This window comes from Tauraco erythrolophus, chromosome 2, assembly GCF_009769465.1.
Source record: "Tauraco erythrolophus isolate bTauEry1 chromosome 2, bTauEry1.pri, whole genome shotgun sequence".
In the NCBI taxonomy this organism is placed as follows: domain Eukaryota; kingdom Metazoa; phylum Chordata; class Aves; order Musophagiformes; family Musophagidae; genus Tauraco; species Tauraco erythrolophus.
Window position 1 is genome coordinate 45,437,411 of NC_141466.1, and position 17,515 is coordinate 45,454,925.

The window sequence follows — 17,515 nt, forward strand, 5'->3', positions numbered from 1 at the left end:
TTCAGTAGTCCTGGATACAACTTGCTATTAGTATAAAGGAGTGTTTGTACCAGGTGAGATCTGAGAGTGCTGTGATAGCTGCGGTTTGTTCAAGTCAGGAAGCCCTAATGAGCCATAATAGAAAGAAAGGTAACTTACAGAGAAGATATTTTTATTTCTCTAGAAAGACTCAGTATGCAACAATGGAAAGACCAGATACATAAAGCAGAGTATGGTACAATACAATTAAAGCAGAACACTACGGCTCTCCCAAAGCAGCTAAAATCAGCTTCTCAATATCACACTCATTTTGTCCACGTAGAATCCTAAAATAACCATTTTCTCCCCAAGATTTTCCCCAGGAATTTGCAGCAATCTAAAGAAAAAACAAAGAGGAAAAAATACCAATTTTAATTTTAAAGTAGTATTTAAAAGTGCAGGGTGTAAAATGCAAAATGAACCTTTTATGTTAGTTTCCTTTTTAAGAAACAGAGTTTCTCAGACTTGGTGTGCTAAGAATCGAAATGCCTCTTTTTTGCATTTCTAATAATTTGCTCCTTTTTGTTTTGATCGAAACTTCAGTTCCAAACCCAGGTTTAACAAAAATCGAACACTATTTCTACAAGGCAGTTAGAAAAATTGAAGCAGAAATCATTAGATAATTCAACTATTGGCTGGAGTAAGTGGTCATTGAAACACAAATGGTCAAAATTCCAATTACAACTAATCTGCTAAAGAGACACCTAAGATACAAATAAGCTGACTTCTAATAAATTAGGTTTAATTCAAGTAGCTATTGACATACTGAGCAATTCAGTTTCTAATGAAGTCAGTAAAAGTTTTGCCCTAGATGTCAGTGAAACTATCTGCCATAAGGTCTGTCATCAGCTATGTAAACTGCACATTACATTCTGCTGAATACAGAAGATGAACTGTTAATGATAATCAAAGTGATAAAATCTGACTTACTTTAAATGGCTGAAAGCCAATGTTTAATTTTTTTTTCTGATAGCTGGATAGCATTTGCCAACGCTGTTTAAATAGATATCTTGTCTTTTCCAAATATTTTAACAAATAATATTGATTACTTTTATTGAGTCTCATTTGCAGACATCAGAAAGAGCTGTGTCTTCATGGGAAAGGTGAGTAACGTTCAAGAATTCTAATAAGATTTGAGATAGAAAAGACAATGTAGTAAAAAACATAGATACAGGTGGGAGATCAGATGGAATAAGCTTTGAAATAGAGGTAGGATCAGCATGATAAAAGTTTCCAGAAAGGTAAGAGAATTATACAGGAGATGTTAAGGTGAAGAAGAAAAATAGATGCAGATAGAGTGAATGAAAGGAAATGAGTTTGTCTTAGACAATCTACGTTGTAGAGATTTTTTTTCTTCTGCCTCGAAACACAGTGCTAAAGATTCACTTACCCAGAACTTCTGTTTCTGTCCATTTTTGTCCGGTAATACTCCCCACCTGTTACAAGAAATGATACTAGTGAGACCTTTGATGCACGTATTCACATGTTATAGCTTTGAAAAAGCAACCACAATAGAAAAGCTTGTTCCTTAGTTCGTTGTCCTAATGCCAGTATCAGAACAGAGCATGACTGATAGCCATCTTCATGTTCAAATAACCGTGCGGATGATGAAAATGAAGATAAGTATCTTGCTAGCCACAAGCCAAATTGCCATTAGGGACTACAAAAACTTAACGGAAGTGCAGTTTTAGTTTGTTATTGCAGAAGCCTGTTTTCATTGACAGAATCTCTCCTCTGGAGAGCTTGCCAGCTAAACTGAACTGAACTCAACTGTGTAGGAGTATTGAAATTAATGTGAACACATTTCTTCAATTCAACTGGAGATCCCTAGGAACATTTTTGTTAAAGATCTCATCCAATACCTTTACAAAAATAACTGGTGAGTTGGGACTGAAAATGTTCCCAGCTTTTCTCAGCTCAAATTAAATTGTTGACAACTGAATTGGTTTTACAGCACAGTGTGGGGAATGTCCTGTAAACTTGCTTTATGTTTCTTTGACACCATTGAGTACATGCTAAATGTTGTGGCAACATCCACAAAGCCACACAAGAGATTGTCCCCACTTGCCAGGTGATAGGGCTTTCATAACTGTGTAGTTGTAGTTGAACGGCACAGTGGTCTGAGTTGTTAAGCCTCACTTTGTATGTATACAGGGCAGAAGTTCCAAGGCAATTGTCTGGATATATTTCAATGAGCAAAAGCTGCACTGCACACCTTAAGCAGCTAGGTATATATGGTATGTCTACTGATTGCTTAAAGAACTCTGTCTTGTTTTGTATTTATTAATGAATTCTTATCTAGTTACTATTCACAGGTCATGATGCTTGGGTGCCTGTAAAAGGACACAAATAAACAAAAAACCAAAGATGTGTACTTTTACAGGTTTTTCCACAGTACAAAGTTAATCCTAGAATATAGAGAATGTCATTGACAGGGTGTTTATCAGTGTATGTCTCAACAACACCACATGTTTAAGCTGTATTTGCATTAACTTTGAAAGACATGTGGCTACAATATGGTAAGAAATTCCGCACTGTGAATGGGGAAATTAGGATTTTTGTGTCGTCTCTGTAAAAGAAATTTGAACAGCCATGGTGGCATCAGCTCTCCTTGGTTAACAGTGAACCCTAATATATGTGGAATACCTGCAGTTCTAGCCAAAGAAATGAGAAAGCAAGACAAATTAGTGAGTAGCAGAGAGGTGAAGTCTGGATTACAGCTGGAAGTACAAATTGTAGCTACAGCTCATTAAATGCAAGGAATCATAAAAACAATTATGGTCATAATGACCATTGAATGTAATTATTTATTTTTTTTAAAAAGGCCTCATGACGCTTTTTGAATTACCGTGTGGAAGTTAAGGGATTATTAATAATCTTTGTCATTTCTTTGCCAAATATATTTCAAATGCAGTCTATCATGATCATAATTTTTTTAAAAAAATATAATAGGTTGTCTAATTTCACATCAGATTCAGATTTACTTATTTTCTCATGACAATGTTACTAAAAAAAATTACATTAGCTGCACTGTGAAAGTCCAGTGTTTACATCAGTCTTAAAGACAGAGGAAAATTGCCTCGAATTTATATTCATGTATTCCTGCATTCAATACTACATATTATCTCTCTTACTTGTTTGAGCAGGATGATAATCAGTTCCTGCAGACTCACATTTCTGTGATTAAATATTTTTCTAACATTTGTTATTTTCTAAAAAAAGACAACTTCTAGTTTCATACACTGATAGGAATTTATTGATTCTCAGAAATGTTTCTAAATGAAAGAAAACTAAGAAACCAAAATGGAAAAGGTTCCTTGTTTATCCTTGACTATAACATGAATTTAAATTTCTAGATTTTGTTCTATTACAGTCAGATACAAACAGAGGTACCTGAAATATGCATTTTATCTTACAGTTTAGAAAGAAGAGATGCTTACTCAGTAACCCATGCCCATGGGCATTCATCCAAATACTCTAAATTAAAATACATTAAATTAAAGTATACAAGAGTGCAGCCAGCAGGTCAAGAAAAGTGATTAATCTCATTTATTCAGGACTTGTCATTCTGAGCACTGCTTTCAGTTTTGGGCTTCCCCGTACAGGAAATGCATTAATAAGCTGGAATAAGACCAGCAGGAGTCTACCAAGATGTTTGGGATCTGGAGCACATGATGTACAAGGAGAGGATGAGGGAATTGGCTTTCTTTAGCCCTCAGGAGAGATGGCTCAGAGGAGATCCATTTTTTTGTCTTCTGCTTTACAGAGGGCGAATATAAAGTAGAGCAGGCTCTCCTGCCTGAAACATGTGCAGCCAATGGTCAGAAGATGACAGTCACAGTTTTCAAAGGGAAATCACAATTAGATACAAGGAGAAACAGTATTTTACAACAAGAGAGGTTAGGCACCATTGAAATAAGAGGCTGTGGAATATCTGTCCTCGGACATATCCAAAATTCAACTTGAGAAGCCCCATGAACCTTAATATGAAGGTGGCTCTGCTTCATGCTGGGGGATTAAACTAGATGACCTTCAGAGACCCCTTCTAATCTAAAGTATTCAATGATCTAAGCAACCTGATCTGAGATGGTCCTGTCACTTTAGGGTGCAGAGAGTCGGACCGAACAACTTCCAGCCTCAGTTTGTCTACAGTTTTATGAGTTGTCAGATTTGGTATTCAATGCATACATTTTGTGTAACAGTTAAATAACTAAGTATATTAGTAGATTGTGACAGAGTAAGTGATTTTGCAAATTTTTTTTAATGGTTACGATCTAAAGAACAGATAAGGTTGATCTACTGTTTACTGATCCAAACCAGTAATCTTGGGGTTAGTACATGAATCAGGAGCAGGACTTAGCAGGAAAGGTTGAATGGAATGTCACCTACATGGACGTTGACCTCTACTGGCAGCAACGGTGGCATGAGGTCCTAGGCCTGTTTACCAAGCCTTTCCTAAAACTTGACACAGTTTGTTCCGACTCGTTCCAAAGACCGGCTGCGATTCACAGATTCTCATTTCTCCCAGACTAATGCACTTCTCAGTCTGAAAAAAGCACTAAGCTGCAACGGAAACAGCTGTCATTTTGGGAAACATGCTCTATATATATTGTTTAACGATGCACTGTTTGTAGCCACATGCCAGTTTGATTTGACATCCTGCCTCTGGGAATGAACACCAGCTCCATCAAGAGAGTTTCTGGGGTTTTCTTGGCTCATTCATACTAATACAACTTCTAAACAGGAAGCCATGCTTTCAAAAAACTCCTAAGGGGAAAGTCTTTCTGCAGTATTATCTTTAGGAAAGAAGGATATAGTTTCTAAAATAGATTTCTCAATTTTCTAAAATAGTTTTCTCAGCATAAGTATCGTATTTGATCTTCACAATTTCTCCTTTTTCCTTTTCTTGCCTATGAAGTTATACTTCAGTAGTTTTCATGATTTCAGCCTTTTTGATGGAGTAAACTCATTCTGCATTGTACTCCATAGTTGCACCTATCGAACATGTTATGGCATCCAAGCACAGCTTCCACTTTAAGCTTAATTCAAGTTTAGATTCTTCAGAGAAAAAAAATTTCTAAATATCCTTTCTGTTGCTAAGCCAGGCATCTGAGGGTGAATTTTCTGAGTTGTAAAGAAATATATGATATAAATGAATGATATTAAACTCAGCTTGCATTTTAACTGCTGTTTTACTTGCTGTTGTACGCACTACTTCTTGAAATATGAACAAAGACTGAATGAGAGAAATTTGATAAATGATCCAATAATAATTAGTAATCTGAAAATAAATTCAGGGGAAATGTTAACCTTCTAAAACTCTTAGCCATCCACTAGGCCAAAAGGAAACTGAATGGCCTCTTATTTCAACAATTCAGAAAGCACTCTTGGTTCAACAGTTCATGTCCTATATGTTTTCCAATACAGATGTGACTCTGTGCAAATATCTTTTCCTGAATCTGTATAAACTTTGAGATTTGACTTCTTTGTTTGTTTCATATTTTAAAATAGACGTTAGTTGTGAAAGCTTATTCATTAATAAATTAAAAAGGAGCCCTCATGGAAGACACTATGGGAGTAAAAAACAACCTGATATATTATTGATAGCAACGGTGGAAAGTGATAACATTCCAGATCATTTTCCCTGCAGAGTAGCAGCTCAGAGAAAGTGTTGATTGGTCTCTCAAAATCTTCAAAATCAAAATAAAAAAAAAATAATTGAGTAACTAGAAGTATAATCCTGAGGGAGCTAAATAAGCCTTTGGGGTTTAAAAGTGAAAACCATACCACCCACTTCTGTCCCAGAAAAGTGAAAAACCTATACAGATTATGAAAGGCATCAGTAGTACGAGGATGTTATTAATCAATGCAAATTCTTGCTTTGGGTATATTGTGGAAAAATAGAATGCGTAATAATTCCTTCACAATATTTTCAAAAAAACAGTTAATACAGTCTACTACTGTTCTACTGGTCTCTTCTGAGATTTAAGAAGTACATTGGCATTATTATCCTTAATGTAAATGTTAGTGTCAGAACTGGAATTAGAATTTGTCTTTTTCTTGACAGTAAAACACTGCAGGATTTAGTTCAAGATTAAGATATCTAAATGTATGTTTCCCATGGCAGCAAACAAAGTATATTTGGATCCATTCACTTGCCTAAATGCAGGTGTCTTAGGCTAACTGAGATACTTCAGGGTGCCTGAAACATCCATATGTTTCTGGCAGGCATGACAGAAGACCTATGAGAAATCCATGTCCTTTTGGAGTCACAGACAGGTGGGAAGCTCTTCCCACTTCTGGTAGCACCAAATCTTTGTGTGGGGGCAATTAATGGATCCACAAGCAGTTGTAACTTGTAGTTGCCCTCCAGTCTCCGCTGACTTTGTTGACTAAATCACCATCTCTGTGATAAGAATTTGGATATCTAACACATCACATCTGCCTGAATCTCAAATTGAATCCTGACATGATTAATTGCCTACTGAAGCGTGAAATGAGCAAAGAAGACAACTGGAAATTATCAGGTAATATACAGTGAATAAAGTGTTAGAATGGGAATCAGCAGACAATAGAATGCATCAGCTTCCAGAACTGCACAACTGTAACACACAATTTCAGAATAAATGACGAGAAGAATTAAGACATTACAGACTGAAGCGCTTGGATTCTGTCCATCTTAAACCATCATGGATAAAATAAAAGAATTTAGAGAAGAGGGTAAAATTATCCCAATTAAAAAATGTGGAAATCATGGTTCTAATATGTATCAGTTTTTCAAAATATAGCACAAAATCAACAGTTTCGTTGAACAAAATTAAACCAGGAATGCATTATGTTAAAAAGGCTGTTAAACTAACCTGGGATGAGTTTTATGTTCCCTCATAGCTTGGAGCAAGAGCTGCGTTAGGGACCAACGGGTTGGAAGGGAAAATGACACTTCGGTTATTTTTTCCTGTAAAGCAGCTATGCCTTGGAGTCTTAATCAAGGAATAGAACCCTTTTGTACTGGGCATTGTAAGTGAAAATTACTTAGTAGAAGAGCAAATCTTTTTGCCATTGTCTGATTTCAGAAAGTAATCTTTAAAGAAAAGATATGGGAATCTACTCATGAATCTGAGACGTATCACTATTTTGACTATAAGTTAAAATCAACATGAATTAATAAACGATTGTCGCTACTTTATAAAAAATTATGACACTTTCAGAGTTGTTGGCTGATATAATTTCTTTAATACAGTCAAAATTGTATCTTCTACAGTTGTTTTTCTTTCTCTGACAGTTCTTGTTCCTGAGATCTTGTAGTTTATGTAGCTAATGCAGTCATTACCAATTTTTCCTAAAGGAGACCTGTTTCTCCCCCTTTACTCTGCTCTCGTGAGACTCCACCTGGAGTACTGTGTTCAGCTCTGAGGCCTTCAACACAAGAACGATACGGACCTGTTGGAGCAAGTCCAGAGGAGGGCCATGAAGGTGATCTGAGGGCTGGAGCACCTCTCCTCTGAAGACAGGCTGAGAGTTCAGTTGTTCAGCCTGGAGAAGAGAAGGCTCTGGGGAGACCTTCTAGCAGCCAGTAACTGAAGTACCTGAAGATGACCTACAGGAAAGCTGGAGAGGGAGTTTTTGCATGGGCTTGTAGTGACAGGACAAGGAGCCATGGCTTTAAACTGAAAGAGGGTAGATTTTGATTAGATATAAGGAAGAAATTCTTTCCTTTGAAGGTGGTGGGGCACTGGAACAGGTTTCTCAGAGGAGCTGTGGATGCTCCATCCCTGGAGGTACTCAAGGCTAGACTGGATGAGGCTTTGGGCAAGCTGGTCAGGTGGACAATGTCCCTGCCCCTATCAGGGACATTGGAACTAGATGATTTCTAAGGTCCCTTTCAACCCAAACTATTCTATGATTCTACCCAAACTACATCTTCCTAACTAATGATATCCTGACCTTGTTGAAGATAATCAGAGATTTTCAGTGTCTCCAGGGAAGCCAAGGCCTCGAAGCTAATAGATGTGATAGTGAACAGCAAATTAGACATGGAGTCTGCTTTAAGTATGTTAATGACATTAGAAAGAAAATTTAAGAAGCTGGGATTAAAAGTAGGCAAGATCATGCATGTTTTGAGTAAAGTATTATACAGTGTACGACTGGAGTGCTACGAGAAATCTGGTAAGTCACTGCTGGGAATAAAAAGAATAGTAACAGGTATTTGTGTGACAAATTGACAAAAGGATAAGTCAAAATATATACACACTGACGACCTAGATGTGTGTAGGGCTCAAACGCCAAGCAGAAACAGAAAATTAAGTGTTGTATATTAGTCTATACATAGAATAAGGGGAAGAAGTCCAGGAAAGTAAACATCAAGAAAAATATCCCAACAATGAAGTAATTTAACTTCCAATGGAAATAGCTTCCAAGTGGAAATGATACTTAAAAGTGAGCTGACACATTCTTGGACAACACCCATTAGAGAACAATACTATATTTTCTGAAATATGATCGAACTAATAGCACTTTTTTATCTCTTGCTTTTGTGATTAGTCCAGCTTGATATTTACTCCAAATGAATGACATTTCAAAAGCAAACAGATGCTGAACCTTATTACTCACAGAGACAGGGAATCTATTAAGGTTATTTTTACAAAGCTTCATACCACTAATGACCCTACCTTTGGTATTTTTAGGAAAAGCTTTTAAGATTATCCCCTCCAAAATTTCCATTTTTATTGAAAAGAAAAAGAAGAGGTTTTAAGGAATCATTAAGGAGAAGGTCTGCCTATCAATTACAGAAAATTACTTTTAAAAGGGAGTTTTCTTCTGTCTGACAAAAATATTGTGTAATACACCACTTAGCTTTTCCAAAATAAACCATCATGATCTTCAGTGAAAAATAACCTTGAATAAGAAGAAGTAATTTCACCAAACTGCATTCAGTCCTCTTCAGGAGAAAAAGTAAGCAAAGTATTTCCATTTACTCAAAGAATACCATCTCCAACTTGCTCTGTGAAGAGAATTCTGGCACTCTTTCATATAAAAGGATGAGTACTTGTGTGCTTCCATAAAAAGATTTTTGTAATTTTGTATCCAGTTTTATATAGTAGAGGCACCTTAGCAGTCCATTTCAGTAATAACTTTCACTTGATATTAACTCTGTAGGAGTAGGCCCTGAGTGCACAACACTGCCTGACAGTTAAAAAACTAGAATATGGAAACTGTTCCAGTATTCCACAGAATGAAAATTGGTTTTGTCTGAACATTTCCTCGTCTCTTTTTCAAGAAACTGTATCAATACAATTAAGGCGGACTTCACAGGAGAAATATAAAGAAAATTTTCAGAAAAAAACCCACATAGTAATTGATAATTAAATATCATTGAATAAAACAGTGAAAAAGCTCGAAACACAAACTAACAGAACAAAAACGGTTATCAGCAGTGGCTTCAAAACTGAAGTGTTTTGTAGGAGAACAGAAACTCGATTCTAGCATACTTATATTCAGCTTTGTATGTAAAATGCGGTTAACAGCAAATGCAGCAAAGACGACTGAAGAGTGTGCTAAATAATATTATTCAAACTGACTTCTTAAGACTGAAGACATCAACTAAAAGGAAATAAGGCCTTAAGAGTAAAGAAGAATGACGGTCTCAGATCTGAAGCTGTTAATCCCTGCAGATTTGTTGGTGTCAGTCAGTGCTTTGCTGAGGAGTTAAACTGTTCACTGAACACCAGTGCTCTAGGAATCAGCATTCTGCATCATCTTTCTAACCTGTCATTCAATAATTTATATCTAGAACAGACTCTTCTCCCATATCGACAGTCCCTGTCTGCTAATCAAAGATACAGAAACAGCAAAATACAGTTTAAAATTACTCCTGCAAATTTTTTTTCCAACCACTTCAACTCAGTTGCTGTTTCCAAGTTATACAGTTTGTAGGTTGAATGTTGGATTCACTGATGATACTGGCAAAACTCACAGATTTACAGGAATAAAGCTAGGATTTGTCTCTGGTTTGTTTGTTAGTTTGCGATGGTTTCTCCTTGTTTTTCTAGAGTGGGAATGCATTGAATATAGGATTGTATCACACTCTATCTTTACAGACAGAGGCAATAGATTTGTTAAAAACCAGCATACATAGAGGATGTATAAAGGAAACGTATGTATTCTGTTTTTAAGGTTATGGTTTTTACTCATATTTTGCTTCATCATTTTTTCCTAATTTTCTAGTTTTTTCAAATATTTTCATTTCTGTTAAATTCTGTGTTCACATGGGTCTTCAGGTCAAATGAGACAACTAGAAAAACTTTTATAACGTACAACGCAACCACAACAAAAACAGCGAATAGAATATTTCAGTTGGAAGGAACCTAAAATGATCATCTAGTCCAACTGCCTGACCAATTCAGAGTTAATAAAAGCTAAAGTATACTGTTAAGGGCATTGTCCAAACGCCTTTTAAACACTGATGAGCTTGGGGCATTGACCACATCTTTAGGAAACCTGTTTCAGTGTTTGCCCACCCTCTTATTAAAGAAATGTTTTCTAATGTCTAGTCTAAACCTCCCCTGGCACAGCTTTGAACCTCTGCAGCTTCTTAAGGAGGCGAAGTGGAGATGGAGGTGCTGAGAGCAATTAGGTCGCCCCTCAGCCTCCTTTTCTCCAAAGTAGACAGGCCTAAAGTCCTTAGCTGTTCCTCGCAGGACATGCCTTCCAGCCCTTTCACTGGCTTTGTTGTTCTTTGGAGGCATTCAAGGACCTTTCCATCTTCTTAAATTGTGGGTCCCAGAACTGCACACAGTACTCAAGGTGAGCCTGCACTACCGCTAAACACAGTAGGATGGTCAACGCTTTTGACTGGCTGGTTATACTGTGTTTGAGGTACCCCAGGATGTGATTTGCCCTCTTGGCTGCCAGGGCATGTAAACCATGGTATTTCCACAGTTACATACTTAATGAGATATTTCTGATCCTTTGCATCTCTGAAAAAAAAAATACTGATGATCAAACAAGACTTGGTGAAATTCAAATTCATCCAATTCAACTTTAGGAAACTGAGACATATGGATTAGGAAAAGAATCACTACTTCACAATCAAGACAGAGGGATAACGCCTGAAGATAATCCATTCCACCTAAGTGATGACCACAGACAGGGCTGACAAACTGACTCATTTGTCTCCCTAACACTATGTTTTTTACATAGGCACTGTGAATTTGTTGTCACCACGCTGGCCAAACAAACGACAAAATCTCTTAGGCAAAAATACTGTTTTCCCTTCGACTACATATACACAGCAATAGGATACAAAGATTAGTCGATCCTCCTCATCTTGACCTGGCAAAGTTTTACTTTCATAAAGGGCTCACAGTACCTCCTTGTCCAGATGAAAAGAGAGTAGGACAGAAATAAACGTGGCCTAAAACTTTTAATTTAATTTTCTTTCCTGGACTTAGTCACATAGCTGTCGTAATACTACCAGACGAAAAAGATGTAACTATTGCAGGTTATGACCTGTAACACAAAATCCTACTACTTTTCAAAGACCAAGATTTTCATCTACTCAATTAGACAAAATTTAAGTTCTTAATCTTCTGTTAAGAAGGCAGCAGTTAGGGCCACTGACTAGTGTTCTCTGTGAGAAAGAATGTCTCAGAAAAAGGTTGCTGGAATTTGAAACTGACCGTTTTGCCTGGACTTTTCAGCATGAGAGATGAGTCAAATTATCAGTGAGTCAATAGTTAAATCATTCCCAGAAATCTACCCTAATTAATTATATGGAAGATAGTCTCATGGATTTAACTGAATGAATCATCAGTCACTGCGTATTTTTTCCCCATGATCTTCTGATGGTTTTCTCTTTGCTGTAAAATATTTTTGGGTGTTACTGTTTAATCTTTAAACTATATTATCTATGTTGATTGTCTGACAATAATAAAGTAGATTTTATTCCCCTATGAAAGAAAAAGGGAACTCAAGCCAAGGTTTCTTTAGTCAGGAAGAAAAAAATTTGGGTCGTGACTTTTGGTGGTTGAAGATGTTGCTTGTTTGTTGTTTTTCTGAGCCTAAGCTGGTGAGGACAAGTGAAGAGGAAGATGAAAACAATGTCTTCAAAGCCAAAACCTGAGATGTCACTAACAGTAGTCACTGGTTATTTTTTAAGCCTTTGGACTTTGCACAGGTGAGTAATTTAATTGTGTATTAAATCTTAGAGTGCTGTTGCTCTATCTGGCTATCCCCTCAACACTAAACCACAAGTTTTTGCCTCACATGTCAACTTTATCTCCGTTAGTATTATCTTTTGTGTTAAGAAATGTTTAACTAATGGTTTTTCAGGGAATAGATATTTCATTGCCATTTAATCTGCTGCACTATTGAATTTAAAGCTTCCAGTGAATCATTGATAAAATTAGAGGGGAAATGTGATTCCAGTTAATGTACATCTCTCAATGTCCTCTTATGAAAGTCCTTCGTCATTCTGAGCACCTTCCAAACATCTGAAAATCTGTCTTGTTCATGAAACAGATTCTAAGACTTTTAATAAAATTATTCCTGTCCCCTCCAAGCCTTAAGGTGACAGCCCATAGATTTGTTTGTAGCCAAAGACTTGGGCTTCTGGGCCCTTTCTGAATTTTTCAGTGTCAGGAGATCAATAGATACAGCTTTTTGAGTGAAGATACAAATCAGGTATTATAGGTTGGCACTGATACTGAAGTGATGCAGAGGAAAGAGTATGAGAGAAGATATGTCTGAACTGGCTGCAGATATTAATGATGGATACTTTACTTCACTATGTCTGACTTTGAAAAGAGATATATTTGAACTAGAACTGTAGCTACTTATGTCAATGCTGAATAAACTTTGGCGTCTTTATACCATCAACAAGTCTGCCTCATGTTTTCTTTCCCTATGGACAATAGAATCATAGAATCATAGAATGGCATAGGCTGGAAGGGACCTTAGAGATCATCTAATCCAACCTCCCTGTCATGGGCAGGGACGCCCCTCAACTAGATCAGGCTACTCAAGGCTTTACATTTGTCTTCTGTCATCTTTTCCTAGGTGGAACTAAGAAAGCCAGAGAAGTAGAAGGAAAAGAGTTAAAAAAAAAAAAAAAAAAGTACCAATTTTACGGAGAATCTACTACAGAATAGATTTGACAGGTTTGTTCAGCAACTCTAGCTTAAATGTATAGATCTGAGAGATAAATCTGCTACCAAGTTCATCTTTGATGTGAATTCAGTCTACTTTTATTATTAAGAGATCTTGAAATAAAGATGACAGCTTCACATGTCATTTTTCAGTCATGAGGCTTCTTGAAATAACACTGCAGCTGAAAAAGTGAGTTACCAAACTTTGACAAATTTGTCTGCCTTAGATCACTTATCATTTGCAGTTTCATTATGCCTCTTTAGCTTTCTTCATTCTGATGTCATTAATAGCTGTAACTGTATGTATATATATGTAGATATATGTATGTGTGTGTATACATATACATAAATAGATATGCAAGACATTCTGAAGATACTATCTTAATATAATTATTATGTAACAGTCACACAATCGTTTTGTTTTTAAGCTACTTTATGATGTCATTACAAGTGGGATTCCTCTAGTCTAACCTAGACATTTTAATGTTAACTATGTAAGTCTGGTATTACCCTATAAATTTTTTATAGCCAGCAAAGATAAATAAGATCCAACAAAGCAATTCTAGATGAGCTTGAAGACTAGATGATCTTTAAGGTCCCTTCCAACCCAACCATTCTATGATTCTATGAACTCAATTCACCTAAAGATACATGCCTTGGAGAGAGAAGATGAATAACCATGGAAGATAAAAGGAACCATGGCTGCCTAACAGAGACACAGGAATCTAACTTTTACAAATCAAAACCTAGCTGTTATGAATCCCAGCCTCTGTTATTCACTTTTTCTGCTTACCTCCCTGTCTCTGGAATATAGACACAAAAACTGCTTGAGAGATCCTTCTCTCTCTAAATGTCAGTGGGGTCAGTCTATCCTGCCTTCAGATTGTTGAAAGCCCTGTTTCACTGTCCATAGAGACCGCGATCAAACCCAAATGGTCTGCTACCCACAACACCCTCCACCTGGCTGTTCCACATTTTCCTCTCCTGCTTCCATGCTGTTCTGTCTTCTCCCATTCTCTCCCTGAGCTTGAGGTCACACAGTAACTCACTGGAGACAGACTTATAGTCCTATTGGAGCTGGTTTTATAAATACGAAGCCTTCAAAAGATAGAAAATAACTAAAAATTTCAAGCTGCAGAACAAGGAAAATCAATCAATGCATTTACAATCCTTATGATCAATTAGGTAGTTTATATGTGCATTTCTGGTTTTGTACAAATATCTCTTGCAAGCTTTACCAAAATTTATTTCCATTTTATGACTCCATTACTTTATATGTTGTACAATTCAAGGACAGTTTAAGGCATTCTCAAAAACATTTCCAAGAGATTACAAATATCAGTTCAATATGATCATTCATTATCATGGCTGCCTTTTAGAAATATTGAATCTCTTTTACAGAAGGGGTTATAAATAAAAATATCAGACTGCAATAAACATCAGCCTACACAAAACTGCATTTTTTACCCTGTATGTCAGTATGTCTCTGCTCATTTTTCTCTCTCCAGGAACCATCTCAGCTATGCAGAATGCAAATAATCGTTAATATTTTTATTTGAAGTCCAACTTTAATGAGATTCTTATGAATATTTTATTTAGGGTAAGGAGTTTGCATTATCCTTTTCTCAAAATAAAACCCACCAAAGTGATATGTGAGTGACACAGAACTTATATTCGGGCCACATATGTTACATTCAAATTAATTCAAACTAATGAATGATATGAAAAAAGTGATAGCTTAATCCTGAAGACATAAACATCTATACAAAAAAGTTTTTTAGACTTCATGGTGCAGAATCACATTTTATGACTGGATTTATAATTTCTAGAAATTCAAGTACATCTAGCCTTGGGCCCAAACAATCTCAAATTTGTCAAACTTGAATTCAATTTTTACAGTTAAACACATCTGTAAATATTTTTATATGGCATAATCATGGAGGTCAAAACACTTATGCGTTAGAAAATGAAAGGATGGGTAATTCTTCTTATATCTTCATTAAGATCACAAACACTGAATGTACTTTATTTCATAACTTTATTTTCCTGAACTACGTCATAGATACTCTCAGTAATCTTCCTAGCACGAGCCTGAATCATTATTTATTTGATATTCTAGATCACCTATAAAACACTTGTTTGAGACTCTCCAGTCCTTTCTTTGTGTAACTCCTCACTTGGTGATTTAATAAATTCATACTTGTGTATTCCCTCCATGTCAAAGAATAAAGCCCTGTGGTGTGTTCTGTAATTTGAGTGTAGTTAGATTTAGTGTCATTAGATACTTGTCATCTTAACACAGTGGCACTGATCTACATTTGAGGGGAAATCCACTAGTGTATTATACACACTCTTCGGCAGCAGTTTCAGTCCTGGGTGTATATTCCTTGCGCATCCCACATAAAATCAGCAGTATCCCAGCAGCAGTAGATTTCTGTTCGGAGTGTAGACAGCCCAGACTGCTGTGTGTCAGTAAGCTGTGCTTGTTAATTAGGATACCACTGGCAATCTTTATGTTTCCATTTGCAACCTGTTTGGTGGCATGTTTGGAGGTAATTGTGTCAGTTTTTTTCACAACTTGATGTGTACATGCAATATTTGTGAATACTCAGCAAAATATTGTATTCTATAAACCACTATATTTGAAGTTTTAGAGCAGATGTTAGAGTAGATTAAAAAATGAGGCGTCTATATCTCTTTCTAATGCTGTCTAAAATTCTGAGTCTCATGGTGGGAGCTAACAGTGCTCCACCTCTGATGGTGAAATGTTGGGTTCCAAAGTGGTCTTTGACATTTTACTACATTCCTGACTGGCAGAAGAAAAGGGTAAAAAAATACGTTTTACTCACCCAAGCAGTTTGACTGAATGAGTTTTCCATTTAGATCCTGCTTTCTGGGAGTGTCTATAGATTCCCTCTTTGTAAAGGAAAAAATCTTCATACACTTTCATTATAGCTAAAAAAACAATAGGAAAAATAAGTACAGTCAGCAAATATTGCTTCTATTCTTGTTCGCTCCTTGCATTTTACCAGTGAGATTGTTGTTGTGTGTTGGACTGCATTAAGTGTTCCTTGTAATCACACAAAATTCACTAATTGCTCAGAAGTTCCCTGCTGTGAGTAAACCAAGGGAAATATTCCAACAGAGTTCTCTCAAAAGTCTCTTGCAAAGTCAATTGGATTTCCCTGTCATGGAAACTCCCTATCATGGATTTCTTCCAATACAATAAGAAGAAATATTGGCTTGTGTAGGCTTACATAAGTTTTCTCAATTCCAGTGAAATCTGATTCAATAAAATACATCTCCTCAAGGTTCATGTATAAAATCCTCAGTTCTGACAAGTATGTGCATATTCAAGAAAAATATTTAACAGACAATGTATACTCTGTAAAATATGGTGGAGTGATATGTACGCCTTTTTTTGAAAGCCAGGTAAAGTTCATTAAGCACACAGCAATCTCCTTATGGAAAACTAGACTGTCTGTATATATGTTCATCCTGAGTTTCAGCTAAAAGTGTAGGAAAACCCCCACCTTTGTGTCCATAAAAATATAAGGCCAAATAGCTGATGAACTGGAAATTTTGTGCAAGAGAATGAAGATTACAATTTGCGTTCTCTTCATTATTTCCTAGGAATATCATTCACTTGTTTTTTAAGAAAATATTTTGAGTTTCTTTTCCACATTTGTTGTGCCACCGTAGTACCATTTGTTTTGCAATATGGTGAGCTATCAGATCCAGAGAAATTAAAATATTTTTCAGGTCTACATTACCTTTAGATTCCAGTGAATCAGAAGCATTAAATACAAGTTTAACTCTAACTTACTTTTAGATTATGATTTTAATGGTCTTAGACTGCCACACAACTTGGAACATGAGAATTAGTGAAATCCAATTTCCTAAAGTCTTACACCTTGGGAGTCTCATAAATTACAAGTTTCACTGATCGTTTTTATGTCGTTGAAGCATCTATTACATTTGAGCCTAATATAGAACTGCAGTATCTAGTAGGTGAGCTCATGCTGCAGTTTTTTCTATCATCTGGCACATTTCAAAGTTCTTTCTCCTACCTGAATATTTTTCATAAACTTGAAGAAAATTAACTATCTTTACAACCTCCTGGCCTCTATCATACTTGGCTGAAAACAGAAAACATTCACAAATTTTAGAGAATGAAAGAAAACAGCTCAAAACGTGGTCAAAAGAGCCCACTTGCCCAGGAATCCTGGCTAAAAATACACTTTGCTAATGAGGTCACTCACATTAAAAATGTATGCAGATAGCAACACATGGGGAATAAGCAGCCATGATGCCACCGAGGTGGCAAGTCTAGGGGACAGCTATATCAGTTA

The 17,515-nt window shown here is 36.3% G+C and overlaps 1 protein-coding gene across 1 annotated transcript in view; it reads right to left on the reverse strand.

The window, feature by feature from the left end:
• Window positions 1–238: 238 nt before the first annotated feature.
• Window positions 239–17,515, reverse strand: part of TINAG (tubulointerstitial nephritis antigen) — a 52,071-nt gene continuing 34,794 nt past the window's right edge. Inside the window, exons 9-11 of the mRNA XM_086608325.1 lie at window positions 16,013–16,118; window positions 1,409–1,454; window positions 239–355 (exon numbers count right to left, since the gene is read on the reverse strand). Of these exons, the coding sequence (XP_086464451.1) occupies window positions 239–355; window positions 1,409–1,454; window positions 16,013–16,118 (269 nt within the window). The remainder of the gene's footprint in view (window positions 356–1,408; window positions 1,455–16,012; window positions 16,119–17,515) is intronic.